The sequence below is a fragment of the Epinephelus moara genome, chromosome 9 (assembly GCF_006386435.1).
Source record: "Epinephelus moara isolate mb chromosome 9, YSFRI_EMoa_1.0, whole genome shotgun sequence".
NCBI classification, from domain to species: domain Eukaryota; kingdom Metazoa; phylum Chordata; class Actinopteri; order Perciformes; family Serranidae; genus Epinephelus; species Epinephelus moara.
Genome location: NC_065514.1, coordinates 34,094,970 through 34,119,283, shown reverse-complemented (window position 1 = coordinate 34,119,283; position 24,314 = coordinate 34,094,970). Strand labels below are relative to the sequence as shown.

The 24,314-nt window shown below is 40.2% G+C and overlaps 1 protein-coding gene and 1 long non-coding RNA gene across 3 annotated transcripts in view; one reads left to right on the top strand and one right to left on the bottom strand.

The window, feature by feature from the left end:
- The window catches only part of LOC126395185 (uncharacterized), a 523,086-nt gene that overhangs the window by 399,758 nt on the left and 99,014 nt on the right, over nt 1-24,314 (bottom strand). The window lies entirely within an intron of this gene.
- The window catches only part of pip5kl1 (phosphatidylinositol-4-phosphate 5-kinase-like 1), a 106,063-nt gene that overhangs the window by 10,900 nt on the left and 70,849 nt on the right, over nt 1-24,314 (top strand). The window contains exon 2 of the mRNA XM_050052409.1: nt 22,974-23,189. Within this exon, the coding sequence (XP_049908366.1) occupies nt 22,974-23,189 (216 nt within the window). The remainder of the gene's footprint in view (nt 1-22,973; nt 23,190-24,314) is intronic.

Below are 24,314 nucleotides of genomic sequence, written 5' to 3'. Positions count from 1 at the left end.
GCCCATGTGTTTACTGCTACAGAAAATTAATAAATCTTTGGTTTATTTGCACAACGTCGCCTCTCTGCTGTCTTTTATCACGCTTGCTAACGTTAAGTTAACTTTACCAGCAGATCTGTATGAGGCACAAACTGAGGCTACAGTTAGCAGTGTGTTTCCCCCCTGTCTCGCTGCTTTCCAAACTGCCGGACGGCTGTCGCTCTGCATCACGTGGTATAACGGTGCGTCGTTGGGAGCGCTTGTTTTCATGCAGATGATGTCCCGACTCCCTGCACAGGCGGGGCCGGCAGAATCGCCGTCATTGAAAAATTAGATCGCATATGCATATGAATTGAGATCACGATTTTATTACGATTAATCGTGCAGCCCTATAATAAGTCATTCACCACTTTTGTAAGTGCTGTTTCTGTAGAATGGTTAGCACGGACTGCAGAGGCTCAAATAAATCATTCAATGACAGAAGTTGGTGACCACTTTTTCGAGACTGCCAGTCTCGCTGTCGAATCGTCGCAAAATGTGGTTATGAAACAAGACCGTGCCATTCTGACTATATGGGGGTGCTCACTGCTGATCTTGAATGTATTTGTTTTCTAGTAATCCATGATATATAGCCTATTTTGATACAAACATTAGCCTAATTTCTGTTAATAACAAATTGAAAATGGCGTGTGCGTTTAATCAGTAGGCATAATCGGACTTCCGGTGGAGCGACTGAAGCGGATGGCCGCATAAATAATCCCTCCCGGTCGGTCGGAGTTTATTCCCCAATTTAAATACAAATACTCTCCAAGCTTTGCTCTAATTAATGATGGAGGGGGAAAAACACAAGAAGGGCAAGGGTAAACAACCCGGGAAAGCGGAAAAGGGCGACAAATTGGACCATAGCAGAGGAACACGGAGACGGTAATGGCGGACGAGGACAACACACTGAGCTAGCAGCAGTGGATATGGAAGCTAGCATCGCCACCATCCGCGCAGACATAAAGACTATGGTCACGGAGATGAAGTCTGAGCTGGGTAATTTTCGAGACAGCATCAGAGAAGATTTGAAAAGGGAACTAGCCGACATAAGGGAGGAAATTCAACATAAGCTAGGTGAAATAGCAACCGACCTTAAAGCTACAACCGAAAGAGTGTGCGAAGCTGAAGGCCGTATAGCCGACATTGAGGAGTGGACCGTGGACTTCAGTGAGGCGCTGAGTCAGTCACTACAAGCCCAGGATAGATTGCAGATGAAGCTAACAGACCTGGAAGTACATTCGAGGCGTAATAACATACGCATTTATGGCATCTCAGAGGGAGCTGAGGAAAACAACATCCAGCAATTTATTGACAAAATGATCAAAAAAGAGCTGCAGCCCCTCGCCGAAGTTGAACTTGGAATACAACGGTGTCACAGAGCGCTCGGCCCTAAACCCCCAAAAGAGGCACAACCAAGGTCAGTGGTTGTATACTTTCAGGAGTTTAAAACCAAAGAACTGGTGCTGCACTCTGCATGGAAGAAGAGGGAGATCTACTATGGTGACAGGAGGATTTATTTCGACCATGACTACCCTGCAGAAACGTTGGCAAAAAGAAAGGCGTATGCGTAGATTAGGAGACTTCTGCGGGAAAAGGGAATACGGTTTCAGACACCACCGCCAGCCAAGCTACGAGTTTTCTTCGACAGCGGACCGGTAACGTACGGGAGTGCAGCGGAGGCGGTGGAGGATTTGAAGAAGAGGGGCTTCCCGCTTGAGCGTGAGAGCACTGATGAATCCGGGATCCCGGAGAAAATACGGAAAAACACCTGGCAGCGTCCAGCGAAGACAGCCAGCACCCAGTTCCACCACGAGTGGATTAAGCAAAGGCTGCGAGGTTTTCAGCAGCCGTGATAGACACAGTGACAACGTAAACGGGAGGTAACAGACTGTGTAACGATCTTGCATTATAAGAGCAGAGACTCGACTGAGAGCTACAGTCCAGTTAAAAATGTTAGTGATATGGGACCGGGGGAATGGAGGTGTACTGTATAGTGTCTGGGAGTAAAAACTGTATGTCACCTGCTGTTTTGTTGTTTTCTTGTAGCTGACTCCCCCCCTCTCCACTAAGACTGAGCACCATTTGTTTCTGTTTTCTCTCCATTTCTCATTTTCATTTAATACACAACTACCAGTTCCTAATTTCATGTGGTGCTAAACTTTAAATTTATTACTGTGTGTGATCGCCCTTAGCCCATAGTGAATATAGTTGACCGACAATTATGGGAAAGAGATCAGATGTTGACAAACTTAGTGCACAAATACACCCTTGGAGCAGGGATATTATAGGTTGCACTGAAGGGGGGCTCTGGTGGTTCACTAGACTACTCCCCCCACTTTAAGAAGTGTTGTACTACTTCAAAATGGAAGTCTACCTGAGTTTTTTAATGTGTTGGTTTGTTTTATCTTGTAATGTTTCGAGTTTGTTTTATAGTTCAAAAACAGTTCAGGTTTGGTCACCTCTAACATGTCTTTCACCTACCTGTGTTAACTGTGGGATTAAATGCAATGTCAGGAATATAGGGTAGTTACCCTTAATGTAAATGGCTTACACAATCCAATTAAAAGGGTCAAGGTTATTGCAAAGATGAAAAGGGAGAAACTGCATGTAGTATTCTGGCAGGAGACCCATCTCAACCGAATTGAACATGAAAAGTTAAAAAAATATGGTTTTAGAAATACATTTTACTCATGTTGTAAGAAAGGGAGAAAAAGAGGGGTAGCAATACTGATTCCTAATAGAGTGAATTTTCGAGTGGTTGCTGAATTCTGTGATAAAGAGGGTCGGTATGTATTTGTTAAGGGGTTCCTTGAACAGAAAGAAGTTACACTAGTTAATGTGTATATACCACCTGGCCAGGATCATTCCTGTATAAGAGAAATTTTTGATTTGATTGCCTCTGAAGCCACTGGGGTTTTAATATGTGGAGGAGACTGGAATATCCAGCTACAATGTAAGCTAGACTCCTCTAACACATTAAAGAGACCTGCTCCCAACACTAGACTAATGTAGAATATGTTGACAGAGCTCGGGATGATTGATGTATGGAGGGAGCTCCACCCAACAGAAAGACAGTACACATTTTATTCAGCAAGTCACAGAGTGCACTTAAGAATTGACTATTTTTTTTACATATAACTCACTGTATAGGGATTCGAGATGTCTCTGACCATTCGCCTGTTTATCTAACCCTGCACCTAGACAATAAAAAGAAAAACACGTTGTGGCGACTTAATACAAGTATCTTAAATGATAACACATGTAAGAACTATGTACGAAAGGAATTTAAAGACTACATGGATAACAACAATAATGGGGAAGTATCACCAAGTGTTTTGTGGGACGCTGCTAAGTCAGTGATCAGAGGAAAGCTTATTGCCTACACATCACATAAGAAAAAGGAAAGAGATAAAAAGCTATCTGATCTACAAGAAAATCTGAAAGTGTTAGAGAGGGAACATGTTGAAGGGAAGGATCCCCACATTCTAAATAAAATCAACACCATCAAAAAGGAATTAAATGGACTCTATGAGAAGGAATTAGAGAAAAAAGCCAAGTTTGTTAAGCAGAGATATTATGAGAATGGCCCTAGGGCCCTGAAACTCCTGGCATGGAGGCTAAGGAAGCAACAGGCAGAGAGTTCCATATTTGAAATGAGAGACCCTAGAACTAAAAAAGTGTGCCACAAATTAGAGGACATACAACACATTTTTGAAAACTACTACAGAGAACTATACAGGGAACCAAATACAACTAGTCCTCAGGAAATAAATACATTTCTAGAATCACTAGATCTACCCTCCATAGGTGAAGAACAGAATAAAGCCCTAACAGCAGATATCACAAAGGAGGAAATAGAAAAAGCAATTTCTAAGTTGAAGGCCAATAAAGCGCCGGGAACGGATGGCTTCCCGGCCGAATGGTATAAGGCCTTTAAAGCGCAAATAGTGCCTATACTTTTGGACTGCTTTAACCACACACTTAAAGAAGGGGATCCACCAAGAACATGGAGGGAAGCAATAATTTCAGTTATTCATAAGGAGGGGAAGGATAAAAAAGAATGTAGTGCATATAGACCAATTTCTGTACTGAATATTAATTATAAGCTGTACGCGTCAATACTGGCTAAAAGACTAGAACATATAATACCAGACCTAGTGGATCCAGATCAAACAGGCTTTGTGCGTGATAGACAGACGCAAGACAATATTAGACGGGTGCTGCACGTACTTGATCATGTGACTAAGGGGAATAAAAGAGCTGTAGCACTCAGTCTAGATGCCGAAAAGGCGTTTGACTCGGTTCGCTGGGAGTACTTATATCTGACGCTGAGAAGATTTGGATTTAAAGATGACTCGATTAGATGTTTTAAAACGCTATACTCCTCTCCAGATGCCAGAATAAAAATTAACGGACATCACTCACAGCCCATTGAGCTGGAGCGAGGCTGCCGTCAAGGCTGTCCTCTCAGTCCAGCTCTTTTCTCGCTATTTATCGAACCCTTAGCACAGTCAATTAGGGATGACCCGGCAATAAAAGGAATAATGGTCAGTGGCTTGGAGGAAAAGATTTGCCTATATGCGGATGACGTGTTATTGCTTATAACAGCGCCAGAGGTCAGCATCCCTAGGTTGATGTCTACACTGAAAAACTTTGGAACCTATTCTGGATATAAATTAAATGTGCAAAAAACCCAAATTTTATGTTATAACTACACTCCTCAGAAAGACATGCTAAATAAATTTGATTTTAAATGGAATTCATCCGAAATTAAGTACCTGGGGATTCGAATACCTAAAGATCTATCCAAGATCTATGAAAGCAACTATGGTCCCATAAATAAAAACATCAAGTCAGATATTGACAGATGGTCTCAGCTGCCTTTAGATATGCACAATAGGATAGAAACAATAAAAATGAACCTACTTCCTCGACTCTTATATCTTTTTCAATCCCTGCCAGTAATGGTTACACCAATGCAATTTAACGAATGGGATAAGTGGATCTCAAGATTCATATGGGCGGGTAGAAGGCCAAGGATTCAATTCAAAACATTGCAACTGTCTAAAGAGAAAGGGGGTAGATCATTACCATGCTTAGCAGACTACTATAAGGCAGCGCAATTAAGACCACTGGCATGCTCTTGTAACCCAAATTATACAGCAAAATGGAAGGATTTGGAAACTTCACAATTAGATATACCGTTACAATCTATACTGGGTAGTAAAACACTGTATGAGCAGCATTCTAGTAGCCTGAATCAATGGTCTAGAGTTTGCCTTCAAATTTGGTTTAAGGAATGTAAATCACCATTACTTGAAAGACAGTCTAAACTGCTAAGATGGGTTGCTTTTGACCCCGAATTCAAACCCGCTAGGATTGACGGGAGGTTTAAACACTGGTATAGAAGGGGGAATCACTTCTTACTGTTCAATTTCATCGAAGGGAGAATTTGATAGTTTTCAGAAAATTTCGGATACATATGGGTTAGAAAAACTGGATTTCTTTAGGTATCTTCAAACCAGGACTTATTTTAATAATGAGATAAAACCAACAGAGGAATGTGAGACTAACTTAATTGACATATTTATTGACATGTACAAAAATAAGGACAATAAGAAACTTGTTTCAACACTGTACTCCCATATTCGATCTAATAAGAAACACTCAACAGATAAGGTTAGATTAAAATGGGAGAAAGAATCTGGAACTATCATCACAGAGGAAGAATGGTTGAATATGTGCTCTGTGCAGTCAACTTCCACTAGTTCTGGTCTTTGGAGAGATTTTTGCTGGCGGAATCTGGTCAGGTATTTCATAACTCCTAAGTTAAAATGTGTGCAGACAGGGGAGACGGTCAGAGGTCTATGTTGGAGGAACTGTGGAGAACAGCTAGCAGACCATTTTCATATATTTTGGTGCTGCCCAGCTATTCAGCCATACTGGCAAGAGATTATACGAGTAATACAAAATATTTTTGGTGATGAAATTTACTGCTCTTTTTCTACAATCTATTTGGGCAATATTGCACCCCATTTACTGATGCAAGACAAATATCTTTTAAAAAATATTATTAGCAGCCAGCAAGAAAGCTGTAACCCGAAAATGGTTGCAGGCGACACCTCCAACAGAGACAGACTGGATAGATATTGTGACTAATATTCAAAATATGGAAAGGATGACCTTTTCGCTAAGTCTACGGATGGATAAGTATTTGAAATACTGGGAAAAATGGATTATGTTTGTGACCACAAGAGATGATAACTGAGCCATTACTGTATGAACTGACTTGTATCTCCATCAGTATAATGTATGTATGAATGTGTAGGTGACCAACTGTTTGTTCTATGGTTTGTTTTTGTTTTTTATGCTGTATGTTGTGTTTGTTCTTTCTATAAAAATAAAGTACAAAAAAAAAAAATCAGTAGGCATAATCATTACTACGCATGAATAAATCACCCAGTTGCTCGATCCAAATAAGCTGAGGTGAGTTACTGCGCTGCAGGACCATCAGAGCAGCATTGAGGCCTACTGATTGTTACACACCTGAGTGTGTGAAATTTGTTCTCCGCATTTGACCCATCCCCTGAGGGAGCCGTGAGCAGCAGCAGTCCCGCGCTCGGGAATTATATGGTGATGATTTATGGTGGAGGAGGTATGTGCTCTCAAATCAAAATTTTTTGAAGGATTATTCGTTTACCTGAAGTGTCTTGAAACAAATTTCACCGCTGATTGTTTTCTTGATAGACTCTGATTTTTTATTTGGCTACTTTTTGTCCGACATGCCAAACAATTGAGAGCGGTGACGCACGGTCCGTGTGGATGAACTTGTATGAACCTGAGTTGATTAATGAAGTAACTTGAAGTCAGAAAGAAGGAAAACTGTATCTAAACCTTTTGATGATGTTTTTGGATGTTTATTTGTGAATGAAATGGCAAGTTCTGACGAGTCCGAAACGACTCCTGTTAAAGACATGGATGAGGCTGCAGCGCGTTTGCGCTCACCTAGAGCATCATACCTTAATGAAGTGAAAGGAATAAAGATAAAGATAAAATGATAACCCTTTTACTTTTATTATTATTATCTTATTATGCCAACTGAAGAATTAAATTTGTTTATTTGGGTGTTTTAGCTCTTTTCTCTGGAGTGGAAACTGACGCAAATGAGCTCATTAATCAATGAGGGGGGAAAACAACATGATTCTTAGTCGGGGACACCCCTAGTGCTTATTATTCGTAATCAAAATAGAATAATAGGCAGCCTTCGCTGCAGACATCTCAGACTGGTAAGTGGTCAGACTTTCATGCCATGTTTGATAATGAACTTCCAGCTTAGAGTGACGCCACTGGCGTTCATGTTTTCTACAGCTCTTTCTGAGAAGTAATACGTCGTCATTTAGCCAGGGCATAGGATTTTTCTGAGGACCCCTCCGAGTCTTTGCTGGAGCAACTGAATCCAATAGAGAGCATTATTAAAATTTTAAGTAAGACATTCAACTGAAAAAGATTGACTAAAAACTAAGTTGACCACATCCGGGAGTTCCAAGTTAAAATCATTTAAATTCTCTGGGACCAATGTAACGGGATGACCTCAGAATTGAGGATGTTCTCCCGGGGACAAAAAGGTGAGGGATACAAATATCAAATAATATCAACGAGTGATCCAAGATTGGCAAAACACAAATTTCATTAATTGACACAGACAAGCCATAACCTAACACCAGATCTAATGTATGTCCACGCTGATGTGTTGGTCCAGAGACACACTGTGTGAGATTAAAAGACTCAATAACGTTTAAAAAGTCTTTGACCAGTGGCTTGTCATTGCAACAAATGTGAATATTAAAGTCACCAACAATCAATATCCTCTCATATTGCAAAATAAATCTGGATAAGAAGTCTGCAAACTCTGAGATGAAGTTATCATTGTACTTTGGTGGACGATAGATCACAGCAATCAAAACAACCTAAGGTTTGTTTATCGTGAAAAGCTGTAATTCAAAGCTGGTGTAGGGATCACAATAACAAATCAGTTTGCATTTAAAACTGTTAATTAAAAAGTGAGGCAACTCCCCCTCCTCTTCCAGCCAGTCTAGGGGAGCTGAAAAAGCTGCTGTCAGGAGGACAAAGTTCCATTAGGGGCGCTACTTCCCCATCACGCATCCAAGTCTCTGTGATAAACATTAAATCCAGAGCATGGGAGTTACAAAGGTCACCAAGGACAGAAGTCTTATTATATAGGGATCGGGCATTCAGGAGAGCCATCTTGACTTTTATCTCCTCATCAGCTGGTCGGGCTGTGCAATCCAGCAGATGCAGGTTTTCCACACACACACCACCACTCCTGCCCCGCCTCCTCCGCACACAGAGCTGTGACAGCTGATCAAGCTCCACAGACACCGGGTAAACAGACAGGATGCACCGCAGCCGACACATCAAAACCAGGCGATCATGACAAACACTTGCGATCGGGTCCCCATTTAAACTCCTCAGCCACCTATTTTTCTTCACACGCTTGCCAGCGCATGAACCGCAAGCATGCCCGCGTCGCCTACGGATCCTCCTCTGAGGCAGGAAGGCTGGCTCACGGCGAAGTAGCTCCTTTGGTACCGAAGCCAGGAAAGGTGGAAGTCTTGAGGCATGTTCTCCACAGTCAAAGCGAGACAACTTCCCAGCTGTGTCCCAGATATCAAAAAGTGCCTGGCGTTCATAAACCAGCACCGATTGAGTGTTTGTAACAAATAAAGATGCCACAAAAAGCGCAACAAGCGCCAGAATCAGTGAGGACGGGACAAACACAGAGACAGAGAGACGCCGTGCCATGACAGTCGGTGCCATCATCTCTGCAAAGGGTCAATTGTTTGAATGAAACTGGTGTTTTATTCGGTCCAGATTTTAATTGAATTTTAAACCACGGAATTAAATTAATGAATTTTCAGGGGACAACAGCGAGATTTGAGAGACAGGAAGGCTTATTTGTAGGTCCATGGTTGACCATAAAGGTCCGTCTCTGTCCACAGATAGATCCAGTATACTCATTCATGTTTGTAATTTTTTCAAACATTAGTTTTTAGTCATTCCATCTAAAATAAGATGTCAAGCAGGTGTTAGGTGAGAGTAACTAATAATTAATGTTGATGCATAATGATTTATGTTGGATTACTTTTTCTTAATTTATGGGCTATTTGGGATTTTGGAGAAAATGGTATAGAAAAATGGAGCATTTGAATACTGATTTGGACATCAATTACCATGGCAATGATTGAAACCTTGAAACACTGAAGCATTCAGGTCAACTCCAATTTTGATCTCTACTATACACCTGTGAAGTTTTGTGGCTGCATCTTGCTTGTTTGTGACACTGTCACGCGGACAAAATCTGTCCACAGAAAGACAGACATAAAAACACCTGGCAGAATATTCAAAACTACTTCTGTGGTACATCCTGCTAGGTTTCGCTAGGACCACATTTTTCCATGATCACACACACACACACACACACACACACACACACACACACACACACACACACACACACGTACACACATGGACCCACAAGAGGAAAAAAACTACCAGCCTGTTGCAGCTAGTAAAAATTAGGAATACCCAGGACAAATTTCGAGGTCTTTCTTTGTATGTGCTAAAAGTATTTAAAAATTATGTTTAAAAAGTGCTCTTATGGTATACTCTGCAGAATTTTCCTAAAATAAAACGTTGCATTGACTCAAAAGTAATCCTCTCGATCATCACTAAGGACCTACTCTCAGTGTGTGGTGGTGTATTAATCTGCAGTGACTTTGCCCACTGCCTGGATTTTCGTATTTTGATGTGTTCGGGGCCCTTCTGGACACAGCATGCAGGTGAGGTTGCTAAATTATTTCCGGCTATCCAATTGACTTTCTGAAACTTTGTTCTTCGGTGAGGTTTTTGGCACACTTTGTATATCATTACTAGGGATGCACCGAAAATTCGGTAACCGAATACATTCGGCCGAATATTGCAAAAAAAACACACATTCGGTATTCGGTGGAATAAGTTAAAAGCAAGGCGGAATAATAGCGGCGTGTTTTGATAATGCAATCAAACAGCGTGCCGTCACGGGTGGAGTAAAATGTCAGCAGTGTGGCGATCCGTCCGTCACCACACTCGCATTTATGACTAAAAATAGTTTTGAGCGAGCAAAAAAGGCTTAAATCATTCAGCACGCTGTGCGAGCAGCCTACAGATTTCAACCAGCAGCAGAAACGAAAGGCGAATCCCACCGATTGTGGGTTGAACGGGGGTCACAGACACAGACAGTAATGCATTCCTGTCAAATACGGCGGCCATCGGCTTACCGGCGACAGATAAATCGGCTCTAATAATATCCTCTTCTTGGCGTGTGGACTGCCCAGAAGTACCTAAACAGCCGAGCCAGCTGAATACAGGTATGTGACGTGTCAGAGGAGAAACGAGCCGTTCACGGCCCACAAACCTCACCGCACTTTAGGGACTGTTCTTTACTTATGAAGGGACTGTCAGGGGAGGAGGGCGGCTGGTTGATTTTTATTTTATTTATTTATTTTGTTTTGATCCCCCTATGTTAATCACTCATTGATGCTGTTTTTGAAGTATGAATAAGTCAATAAGTAATTTATTCCATTGAAATATCATTGATGTATTATAGAAATGTGATTTATCTTTTTATAAATGACAAAAGGCACATCTGCCTCATTTTCACTGTAGTATCGTGATACTACTCAGAACCATGATATTTTCATTGGTATCGTACAGTGGGATCCAATTTTGGTACCGTGACAACACTAATCAGGAGGGGGTTCATCTGCAAAAACTAATGAAAAACTAAACAACGATATTCGGTATTCGGTACTCGGTATTCGGCCAAGCGTTTAATATTATTCGGCTTCGGCCACAAATTTTCATTTCGGTGCATCCCTAATCATTACCAACTTAACTCTTCTTTATGAACGCCGTTGAAGGCAATCCTGTTCTTATTTCCACTTTCAGCAGCTCATGGCAATTTCAGCATGGCATGACAATGCTTTTCTCAACATGAAAGAAGCACACATGCAGTCCATCCTATCTAAGGCTCCTCAGGACTACAGACCTGTCAAAAAAGGTTCCGGGGAACCAAAACAATGACCACTCACAGCAGTCGACATCTCCCCACAGCGCGTTCTGCTGACTCTGACTGGCTTACAGTGCTGTCAATCTCGTTTTGGTGGTTATAGCGGCATTCTATTGGCCAAGCCGTCGCGGAGATACGGGCCTCCAAAGCTCAGAATATAAACTCAGGTTCAAATGTAGTAGGTGCTTATTGGTCAGTTTGGAGTGGGAAATAGAGGAAAAAAACGAAAATGGCAGTTGTATGTGTATACCCTAAACATCAGTAGGGATTTACAGAAACAAAAAATTAAAGATATAGGATAGGACATGACAAAATCACATGCAAACATGGTGCAATTTTGGAGAGCTCGCCTGAATTTTCTGTACTAAAACCTCTCTAATATTGTTCTGCTTCACTTTCTCAGAATCAACCTTTGCAGAGATAATGTTCACATATTGTACTATGATGTGATAGAGGTTTAGAGCTGCAGCTGCATCATTCCAAAGGGATACTCATCCTGAAAATGCTTTTTTTTTTTTAGGCGAACCTCAAAATATTTCATTTGTGCTGTGTGCCATCTTCATTTACTCTTCACATATAACACATATACTGATATTTACACATCTTAACAAATCTCACAAGTGTTCCCTTTAACATGACATGATAAAAGTATTCAAATAGACCTTGTGGTTGCAGAGATATATTCATTTCATTATGGATAGGCAATTTTCGAGCAGAGGCCTATAAAATAGGCTTAGGGTTATGATACAGTTCAAGATGAGTGGTCTCTTTGTGAAAGCAATGTTGTACATTCTAGGGGTGGGGGAAATAGATTATTGGCATTGATTCACAAATGTCAGTTATTGATTATCTAAATGTGAATAAATCTGCATCTCATAATTTATCAGACTTTGATCCTCTGTCTGACCCTCCGTGTCCAAGGCTATTTGTTTAATTAAAAAGGTCTAGACTATATAATGGTTCAATATCATAACGCAATTATTAATATAAGCAGGGATTTTAATACAAAGTGGTAACTACTGTATGTGAATGCATGAATGGGTCAAACCTGTGCAGCACTGCATTTGAAATGACCTGTAATAAACTGGAGCTTCTATGCTTTGATTACCTGCTATGAAACAACATGACCCTCATCTATTTAAAATGAACATTAGCTCTTCTGAGCTCGTTTTGGTCAAAGTAACGTAAAGATAGTGTAATAAGTAACCAAATACTCTACACAGAGTAATTTTGTGGAGTAACTTATTACTTTCAAAAAAAGGTAACTAGTAATATGTAATATATTACATTTTGAGAGTAACCTGCCCAACATTGGACAAGAGCCACATTGTATGCAACTAAATTAATTTGTTTATGTAATTATGAATCATTACAAATACAGTTGCTATATTTTAAAAGTAGCAAGTAGCTCACACAGTAAGAAAAATACATCACCTATAGAAATAAAAATACTTGATTTTGAAATTGTAACCCTCTGACTTGTAATCAAATCATGAAGTGTCTGGAGATTCCCACCCCTCGTACACTTGCTGGAGCTTCCACTTTCTACTGAATTTGATGGTCTTGCTTGCATGTCTCAGTTTCCCATCTTCAGACAAAAAGAGTGTACTGACTGCTCTTGCCTTGGTAGCCTGAAACTTTTCAACCACCGATGAGATTGGCAAGGGAAGCTTTGAAGTCTTGCTGTATAGGTTGACTGAGCTAAAAGATGGAGGCACTCCCAACCATTTCCGCAAGAATTTGCTGCACAGTCTCTCCATTACATACAAAAGGTCAAAGGTCATCTTCACTGTGAATTCATAATGTTTTGCAAAACACTTTTCTGGCCATTATTCAACATCACAACTCAGAGACAGAGAGATACTGAATTGGTGACACTAATCTCTGGTGTCCACCTAAAAGTTGTGCTAACTGTAATGATCTTATTTGCTGCTGGGTTGAAGATGTGTGTGAAGCATCCAGATCATTCAGCTCCAATGATAACTGGTAACCAACACAAACTACTTTATTTGTCTTTCTTACATCTGATGCTATGACCACATTTGATGGTGGGAGCTACAGTGACATGCAGCTGATACCTTGCCACAAAGTAATAGTAAATATAGTCTTGAGGTGGGTTCAGGTCAGACCTCAATTCTTCACATTGAGGCAAAAACAAGGCACAAAAGTTAATAAAGTTTCAAATAGGCCTCATTTTTGCATAAAAAAACACACACAAAACAAACACACAAATGGGGCACAGGTGTTAACCACCCCTGTGGGCAGTTCACTGCTTGCTTGGATTCAGTTCTTTGCAAGATGCAACACTCAGCAAGCTAACATCCTGTCCAAGCAGCTAGCGGCAACTAGTTGGAATGATAAAAACAGTCACCCAATGTCTTACTTTTAGTATTTGACCTGTGTGTTTCACAATGTGCTGTAGGTTTTTATTATCTCATATACAACTGGACCACTCAGCCCAATATTTTGTGGGCACATTTATCACTGTATGCTCAAGGACCTCTCATTGTTGCAGTGATGACAGTGGTTTAAAAACGTGTTTTATTGACTGTTGTCCGTCATTGACTGTTGACTCCTCACTCCTCTTAACCGGTCGGTAACGGTTGCACGTTATCCGGAAATTGGCTCGGTTAAAGCAACAAGCCTTACCTACTTTGTTGCAGGCCACATTTTGGCCTGAGTTATCTGATGTTGTGAACGAGCTCCGACCCACAAATTGTCCAGCAGACAGCATCCCCTCCAGCCTTTTCAAGAAGGTTTTTAACTCCGCTGGTTCTTTTGTCTTAATGTTGGTCCATGCTTGTTTTGTTTCAGGGTGTTTTCCAGCTCCGCTGAAGCGAGCTATAGTGCAGCCGCTTCTCAAAAAACCCAATCTTGACCCCTCTGTCCTCTCCAATTTTCGGCCTATTTCTAAATTGTCATTTCTATCAAAAGTGCTGGAGAAGGTAATGGCTAATCAGCTGTTAGCTTATCTTGAGAAAAATGGTATTTTTGAGAAGTTTCAGTCTGGCTTCAGGCCCTGCCATAGCACTGAATCAGCCCTTCTAAGGGTGTTTAATGATATCATTTTAACTGTAGATTCAGGATGTGCTGCTGTCTTGGTGACCTTAGATCTGACAGCAGCATTTGATACTGTTGATCACAGGACCCTGTTGTCGCGTCTACATCAGTATGTGGGGATCAGGGGGTTGGCCCTCATGCTGCTTCAGTCCTATTTGGCTGACAGGACTTTCTCTGTAATGTTGGGTAAATTCTCCTCTAGCATGGCTCCTCTAACTTGTGGGGTGCCTCAGGGGTCTATTTTGGGACCGTTGTTGTTTACTTTGTATATGCTTTCTCTTGGGTCCATTTTTCGTAAGCATAATATATCATTTCATTGTTATGCGGACGATGTAGAGATCTATCTCCCTCTAAAAATGAACTGTGAGCACTCGCTGAATCCCTTATTAGCCTGTCTGACTGACATAAAGCTTTGGATGAGCAAAAGCCACCTTAATTTGAATGATACGAAAACTGAGGTTATTGTCTTTGGATATGCAGAATGTTCTACTTACTCTTTTCATAATTTGAACACCCTCACCACAAATATCAGCGGGTCGATCAAAAGCCTTGGTGTGACTCTGGACACTGATCTAAATCTTAAAAGACAAATTGGCACGGTTGTGAAAGGTTCTTTTCATCAGCTTCGATTGCTAGCTAAAGTTAAGCCCTATTTGTCTTCCAAGGATTTGGAGAGGGTCATTCATGCCTTCATATCATCAAGACTTGATTACTGTAATTCTCTTTATGTTGGTTTAGATCAGTGCTCCCTTCGTCGCCTGCAGCTAGTCCAAAATGCAGCAGCTCGCCTCCTGACTGGCACCAAGAAGCGGGACCATATTACACCTGTTCTGATGTCCTTACACTGGCTTCCTGTTCATTTTAGAATACATTTCAAAATTCTGTTGTTTGTTTTTAAAATCTTACATGGATTGGCCCCTCAGTATCTGGCGGAGCTGTTAAAAACTCACAATCCAGTCAGAACCCTTAGGTCTTCAGGTGATCTGCTGCTTAAAGTGCCCAGATCAAGGCTTAAAACTAAAGGCGACCGAGCATTTTCAGTGGCTGCTCCCAAGCTCTGGAATAGCTTGCCATTGCATGTTAGACATCCAGAATCCCTGGGAAGATTTAAATCATCATTAAAAACTCACCTTTTCTCGTTAGCTTTTGAACCCGTTGTGAGCCAGACTTGACTCTGTGCAATTTGAACCCGTTGTGAGCCAGACTTGACTCTGTGCAATACACGTATGCTCTGTCTCAGTTTTTTTTTTTTTTTTTTTTNACATGCAGAATCCCTGGGAAGATTTAAATCATCGTTAAAAACTCACCTTTTCTCGTTAGCTTTTGAAACCGTTGTGAGCCAGACTTGACTCTGTGCAATATACGTATGCTCTGTCTCAGTTTTTTTGTTTTTTTTTAATGTGTAATTGATGTTGTTGTCTGTTTTTTTTTTGTATTTTGTATCTGTTTTTATATTTTGGTATTTATCATTCTATTTATGTGGTATTGTAATTTTCACAGTGTTCTTGTAAAGCACTTTGGTGACTTCTGTCTTTTTAAATGTGCTATAGAAATAAATGTGACCTTGACCTTGACCTTTATTGTGACTTAAAAAGAACGGACATACATAAAAAAGTTTGGCCTCATTTTGAACTGGAGCATCTGCAGAGAAATTCCATACCAGATATGTTATGATCCACTAAAGTTAGGAATGATCTGAGATGAAAAAAAGTCAACTGTTTTGTTATCTTCACAGCCATTTTGATTGTAAGGAAGACAGGAGCATGAATGTATTAAGAGCCCTGGATACAGCGTTGGTAGTGGGGCCTTGTTCTTTCCTATGAAAGTTGCTCAGTGGCACATGAAGCCAAAATGATTCAATTGCTGTGTATAAAATTCCCTCAAGGACTGGCATTGCTTCTGCACTGTGCAGCCCATAGAGCAGGCACACTAGAGACCTCTGCTGGCCGAGCTGGCCACTTCCGATTTAGTGCTCTATTGACTTTGACTCCATTGTTTGGCCACTACTGAAATTGGCTTTAAAGCCTGACATACTTCCTGGGGGGTCAGGAGGGACAATTTTGCCAGGCGCAGCTGCACTACGTTCTGGCTGCCATGGTTGTAACTGCTTTTTATTCCATCCACCGCACAGCTTTATAGCTGCATGTAAGATTCAAAAGCAGAGTGTTTTTCCTGCCCAATTTGTAGACCGATTTAGTTGATCTGGTAATCTTTCCTTGTTATTTATGCTTCTACCATAACCAAGTAAGTCAGCAGTTTAATGGTTTTGTCTCTTTTAATGTTTTTTGTTATTATTTCCTTCATTTTTGTTCTGTAGCCTAGAGAAAAGTTTGTGGATGTGTTTTCGTCATTGAAAATACATTCATCCTCATAATTACGTCATGGCCTATCCATGTTTCACATTCAGTGCCTGTCAGCAGGAGTACTCAATCTGCTTTGTGCAACACGCTGTGGCTCCGTCAAAAATAGATGAGGTGTGTATTTCCGTAGTTTCTTGGAGGCTTCTGGAATGCCCTGATGTGTGACTGCTGGAATCATCCATCTGCAATAAGCTTAAGGCCAAAACACACCGGCGGCGTACGACGCGCGTCAAAACAGCCGCCCCCATTATTTTCTATTTACAAACCCACACCGGCGGCAGCTTGATGCGCGTCGATGTGCCGCGCCGCGACACTTTACGCTATTGTCCTATTTTTCCAGCGTCACCGCCCTTGAAAAAGCGCTATTTTGTACTTCCCAGCGTAGCGGACTGGAGTGTGCAATAGAAATCCGGTTGACGCCCCGCAGCGCGACGCTTTTTGTGTGTGTTGGGGGCGGCACTTGACTCGCGTCAATGAGGCCGCCGTCATATGACGCCGCCGGTGTGTTTTGGCCTTTAGACAGCAGTCTGGAGTAGTTTTGCACTCTAGTGCACTTTCATAGTTGGTTTTGTTACAGACACTGCTGATAAATACCAATAGTTACCAAATGAAAAGCCCGTTAGAGGGCGTAGTTGGTACAAAATACAAATATTACTTGATGTAACTCTTGTTTTATGAGTATGTGCGTAACCCTCTTACCACAAGCCCAGCTGGTCCCGTCTTCTATTTAAGTTTCAAGAGGACGTGACCAGCGGGCGTGCTGGTGTTTTATGTGCATGGTTACTACCATCTGATTGAGCTGGGAGTGCAAAGACCTGTCTCAGGGTGTATGGGTTGACCCTCGATGGGGTTTACCAATAGACCCCATAAAACTGGAGTTACATCCAGTAACTGCTATTAACGTGACAGATGCAGACAGACGATGTCAGGTGTCAGTAGGCTTTTTGTTAGATTTGTTAGCTTGTTTCCTGTAAGAAGGTCTGCTTGTACCATAAACACAACTGACCTTGTAAAATAAGTCAAACTCACAAAGAAAGCAGGACCTTATTTCTGTCATATGTAAGAAATCAATAAAAATGTTTAAATGTATAAATGCAGATTATGAGAGAAACAAACTAAAGACTTGTGGGAATTATACCCTTTAAATTCTTGGCTGGAGAAATGTCACATAATTAAGCTCAGTGCCATTACAGTTAGACACCAAATGTAAGCTAACATTTCTGCTGGTCTATGAGATAACAGTAAAGGCATTTCCATCCACCTGTTTTTATGCACAATTGTAATATGCGCATAAAAAAACCTGAGTGGAAATGCTGGGAATTTGATCAAAACCTTGACATATCACAAAAAAGATTTTACACTTGGGGGAAGTGGAAAAGTTTGTGTCCCAAAAAAAGGTATATGTGACTAAGTGCAATGAAAACAGATTCAGCAACCAAATGCTGCCACTGTGCATCGACCCCAGAGAGTCCAGGCTCATTTTAGCCCTTTCAATCTCTATAATACATTTTAATATAAAAAAAAGGCAGCTTAAAGTCATCTTACTTAAATTCTCCATTAATAACACAAGGCAGCATCCAAAACAGAATGTTCCTAATTAAGAATTTATGTAACAACCTCGGCTGTCTAAACTGCCCTCTTGAAGAGCCCAGCAGGCTGAACACTCAAGCGGACCATCAAACAGGGTCACAGCTTTTGTTTCATGGTCAAATGCAAAGTGAGGCCGTGAGCGTCGCTAGTAACAGAGAGAAGAGCTTAAAAGGTGCAAGAAGCTTTGCATCATGCTTGTTGCTATGGAGCTACCCAATAGCATAGCTGACTAACGTACAAAGGGGTTTAATGTAATGTGATTGCAGTGGCAGCTGAGGAAGTGAGAAAGAGAAGTTGAGAAGTTTTACTAGAAATGATTAGCAAAAAATATAACTAAATGGAAGTTACAAGTATCTTAAGAGGAACAAAATGAATAACTTGGACCTTGCCCCCCCTCCATCATTTATTTATTTTATTTTATTTATTTAGAAATAGGGACAATGCATATTAATGAACAAATACATGAGTATACATATGTAAATACGCCAGATTGTAGCCTACGGCTAATTTCCATCTGTTATCCCTATAGGCAGGTTGAAGACGGAGTTAAAATTCATAGCAACCATGTATACACAATACAGAAGACACAAGAAGTGCACAATATACATTGAAAATACATCAAGTGTAGCCCATGACAACACCAGAAGTGACCAGGGATATCATAATATTACACATAAACACTATTGCACATCACTGAGGAGGGATCCCTCTTCCAGGACGGACAGACGTGCAATAGATTTCACGGTCTGTATTCATACTGAAAAATCAAGATTAAGCGAGCTTTTGCCCTTCTGCTCCACGGGAGGTTTCTATCCTCCCTGAGCTCGCCTTAGGATACCTGCGTTATCGCTTGACAGGTGTACCGCCCCAGTAAAACTCCCCACCTGCCACTGTCCCCGAAGCGGACATGAGCCCATTGCACGCGACCCCAGGACAATCCAACAATAATGTCAAAAGCATATACAGTACAAGACAAGACCAAAACATTCAGTGCAATAAAATACAGTGCAAAAAGGAGTTTGAGTGGGGGACTGTAAGTAATGTGTAGATGGAAGATGAGACTGCAGCAATGCAAAGTCCTGTTCATGATTCTTGTTATGCTGTATAGAAAGAATGGATGTGAATGAGTAAGGTTATAAAGTGCTGCAGTGCTCATATTGTATGAATATTAATAGCTGGTGGTGTAAAAAAAATGAGTTACATTTAAGTTACATTAAATTAGGGCGGAGGAGTCTGTCGAAGGTGTGTATGGAAAATGAGATTGCAACAATGCGAAGACCAGTACAGAATTTTTGTTCAAATTTTGGAGTTGTGCTGAGATGGATTGAAAAATGAGTGAAAGAAAGAAAAAACAAAACAATATATATATATATACATGTGTGTGTATTTATATATATATATATATATATATATTTTTTTTTTAAATGCTACAATATTCATAAAAAATCATTAAATTAAATTAACAATGGTTACAGATCTGATTAGACTTGAGCCAGTCTTTTAAGTGCCTTTTAAAAATAGAAAAGGTAGAGCATTCCCTTATTGAGATTGGCAGCCTATTCCAGGTTTTACTGCCCCTGACTGACAGAACAGTTTGTGAAAAGGAAGTGCGTCTAAATGGAATTTCAAAATTTTCTCCTCTTGAGATTGCTCTAGTGGTGGTATTACTGGAGGATTTCCATTTAAAAAACTGACTCAAAGGTGGAGGTGCAAGTCCATTCAAGATCTTATATACAGAGCATGCAAGTTTAAAAGTGGTGGAACTGTCGAAGCTTAGAAGATTGTGGCGTACTAAGATGTCGCAGTGATGGTAGGAGAGTGGTTTTCTATCAAAACTTTTCAGAGTTTTTTTACAGAGAGATTCAATAGGTTTGAGTATTGTTTTTCCTGTGAGTGACCAATTTGTGAAGCAGTACTCAATATGTGAGAAGATCATGGAGTGCATGAACATTCTCGCTGCTTCTTCAGTTAGTGAGGAACTTATTTGTGTAAAGTTACTCAAGTTAAATTTAACTGTTCTGGTGATTTTCTTAACATGATTGAGTGATTGAGATTGAATGACAGAGTTGGATCTAAAATGACACCGAAATACTTGAATTCTTTAACGAGTTCAAGCTCTTCACTGTTTAAAAAAATATTAGAGTGGCTGATTTCAGTTTTGTGTTTTGAAAACATCGTGCAGACAGTCTTTTTGGTGTTTAACATTAGACAAGAGTTAGTTAGCCATTCCTATATAGGGATCAGGGCCAAAGTCAGAATACGGGAAGCCTCTTGTGGGCTTTTAGCTTTAGTCAGGATCACTGCGTCATCCATGTACATCACAGTATCAGCATTCTTACAGGCATTTGGTAAATCTCACCCGTAATTTAGAGTGTTCAGTAAAATTTTATGAATTCAGTTTAGCGATGAGAATTTGATGGTTGACAGTATCGAAAGCCTTTTTTAGATCCAGCAAGACGGCTCCTACACAAGCACTTTTGTAAAGAGAGTTTTTGACCTTTTCTAACAACACACTGATAGCTGATTCCATTGAGAGGTGAGCCCGAAAACCAAACTGCATTGGGTGCAGGAGAGAATTATCAATGTTCAAATGATCAATTAGTTGTTTCACAACCCATTTCTCCATGACTTTTGATATTACTGGAAGAATGCTGATTGGGCAGTAATTATCCACGTCTGTCTGATCTCCAGATTTGTAAATAGGAGTGACTGTGGCTATCTCCCAAGCCGATGGTACAGTTGATTGATTAATTGATTGATTTATCATGTGTGTAATTGGGCATACCAAGGAATCCCTGTGTGCTTTTAGAAAATTAGTGTCAAGTCTGTATACATCCATAGCTTTGGAACAGTTTAAAGCATCTATGGAATTGGCAACTTCAATTGCTGTTATTCCTTCAATGTTAAAAGTTACAGTAACATGAGAGTAGGTTGCAGGAGAAAAGAGTGAACATATTTCTTTGACAGAGTTTATGAAATAGTGATTAAGGCTAGATGCTAGGATGTTAGTACTTGACACTAATTGATTATTGATTTTAAGTTTCAACTCTGTGATCCTTCCTGTCGTTCCCTCGTGTCAGTTTATTAATATTATTCCAGATTTTTTTGCCATTTCCTTTAGCATTACTGATTATGTTAATAAAAAATTGGGCTTTAGCCTTCCTCATTACCTGTGTTACTTTATTCCTAGCTGCGGTAAACCTTTGCCTGTCTGTTGATAATTTAGTTTTTAAACATGATTTTAATAGTTGATTTACTGGAGCAGCTGCAGTCATTGATAGCTTAGTGATAGATAAAGTTTGCAGAAATAACACAAGATATATAAAATTTGGATGTTCATCAAATCAATCAATCAATCAATCAATCAATCAATCAATCAATCAATCAATCAATCAATCAATCAATTTTATTTACAAAGCCCAATATCACAAATAACAATTTGCCTCAGAGGGCTTTACAGCATACGACATCCCTCTGTCAAGACATTAAATGCAATGTAACTGAAGCTGCTCTTAAAAATTGCACACAGGGCAGAATTTGTTCAACACCCCTTATTAGTATTCAAAAATGAGCCGCTAAATCTTTAATTCTCTTTACAACCAGTTGCAGAGGTATACCAGTTTTAATGTATATCATGAAATGAAAATTGACGATTATCATACCATGTACATTTGCTTATCTACAATATTGAAAAAAAAAATGCAACTGGACGGAGAATCTTGCCTTTATCTTAGTTATTTAGTTATTTTTAAAAGGGATACTTTTTACACATACTTACATTTAAAAAATGTTTTCAAGTTTCAATTACTTAGGGGACTACTGTCTCCAACAAATGGCATATTTTATACAGACATGCAGTTTGTAGATCATAAAAACAGTAGCATATATATACAAACAGTAGCAGGATATTTAGTCAAAATAAAGTACACTGAAGAATTATATGTCAGTGTAATATTGTGGCTCATTGGTGTGCTGGAACTATGGCACAGAGGAGTAAGATATCAGGCTTTGGATACGCACAAAATTATCTGGAAATCCATCGGTTAAAAAAAAAACAACAACAAAAAAACCCCAAAACTTTTTTTTCTTCCTCTACAATGTAAATTGCAGAATCTGTCTTGAGAGATTACGCACAGAATCGTTGTCAGTAGATGCTTTCATTGTTGGTTTGGGATTTTAATGGGGTTTGTTAAAACGAAGAAAATATAGACTATCACCAGCCTAACTTTTAAAATGCATTTTGGTCATATACCTCAACCAGTGTTTACTTACTGTACAAATTCAGCAGCTTTCAAAGCAAGAGATTGTAGAGCAAATGTTAAAGTGTTTTAATACATTTTTTTTATACAATTTGCATTTGTGCCACTGTTGTCCACTAGTTTCCTCCTTTTCTTTAGCTTCATGTTCATTTAGCCTACTGTCTACACTAATACACAGGTACACTAATTAATGTGACTGTAGGTTTTTTTCACTTACTTTTTTCTTGATTTACTGTAACAAATGTAGATGTAGTTAAACATATAAATGAGTTTTGATGGAGGGAAGTGGTGGCTGGAGGACTGGCATTATGCTATTAACCATAGTCAGGCCCATGAGGCTATTATCCTTTTGTGTTGGTTTCCATAGTTACCCTGTTAAAGACTCAACTGACAGTCAGCTGTCTTTTGTGTTTGTCTCTGGCCTCTCTGGCCTCTTTTAAGTCTTTGATTTCTTTTTGGCAGATCTTTGAAAACCTCCTCTGTGTTTACAGTAAAGTGTCAGGTGATTGGACAGCAGTCATTACATTTGGATTTGTGTATTTTTCTGTGTCTCAGATGGAGATGTCAGCAGCTGCAGGTGGCCTGGGGATGTCAGGTCACCATCAGGGCTCAAACACAGTGAAGAGGAGGAGGTGGGGAGGTTTGAGGCAGCAGTGGAAGCTTCTGGGCTTGTTTGAGATTGATCAGCAGCACGAGTTCTACAGCCTGACCTGCATGATGAAGGAGGGATTGGCGGCAGCTACCCAAAACACCATTGACAATGCACCTACGGTGAGTATGGGTTAGCTGAGGCACCATTTTTATCACTAATGCATGCACATACATACATAATATTTAAAGTCTACCCACTTAGTATTCAGATTAAAGTATAGTATTCAGGGGTCATAACATTACAGACAGGGCTTCAGTTTTACTGTAAGAGTGTATAAGTCTGTGCATTTAAAACACAATGCAAGTTTCAAAGAAAATTTAGCCAAATTGAATACATTGAAAACAAAATAGCTCTTAGACTACTCCAGTGAAAAGATAAAAGCAAAATTAAAGCTGCAAGCAGTGATAAACAGGCCCTCACATCTTTGCACATATCAGGGGTACTGGCAGGATGCCGACTGAAGCGGCTGTGCACAGGAGTTAGATGTTGTGTCCTGCTTGTGGCGCCAGAGAATACACACTAATTATACGTCATGCTGCTGTATATCATGTGTAGATTGTTTTGTCTTTGTCACCTAAAGCTGACTCCCTGCTGTCAGTAGGTGGCACTATGACTATTAGTCAATATGGGAATATAGATGTCTTCAGACCTGGAGCAATAGAGCCAACACACCACTCCCGAGCCTAATTGCACCACCACATTGAAATAATTATTAATTTGAACATGGGTGCAACATTTCAAGAGCTTTTTTGCATCCAGAAGTCCTTAAAATTTGTTCATGTAATGAAAATTAATGCACAAAATCCAAGATGGCTGACCTCCTCTTGGGCAAAATTTTCTATGCTATTGAAGATGAAGAAACTTAATTACAACCCTGGTGTGCGTTTGGGGGCACTGTGAAGCCTGCAGGCCATGCCCAAGCTCTGAGATTACAGAGCTTTGCCAGTTCTAATGTGTGTGCCAGTTTCCTAAGGCCCTCAAACATGCAATTGCCCAGTAGCACGATCATTTTTACAAAATCAATTCTTCAAGGTTCCTCGCAATTTCAGTGCGAGGGACCACTGGGCCCTGGCACCTTTGTGCTTGGGCCCAAATCACAAACACACCAGAACACACAACAAATTAACATAATATTGATTTGTTCATCATACCCGTTATAGGAATATACAGTAGATGTCTTTTGGTTTTCATTGATATAAAAAAAACATTTTGGGGCGTCGGTGGCTTGGTGGTGGAGTGGGCAC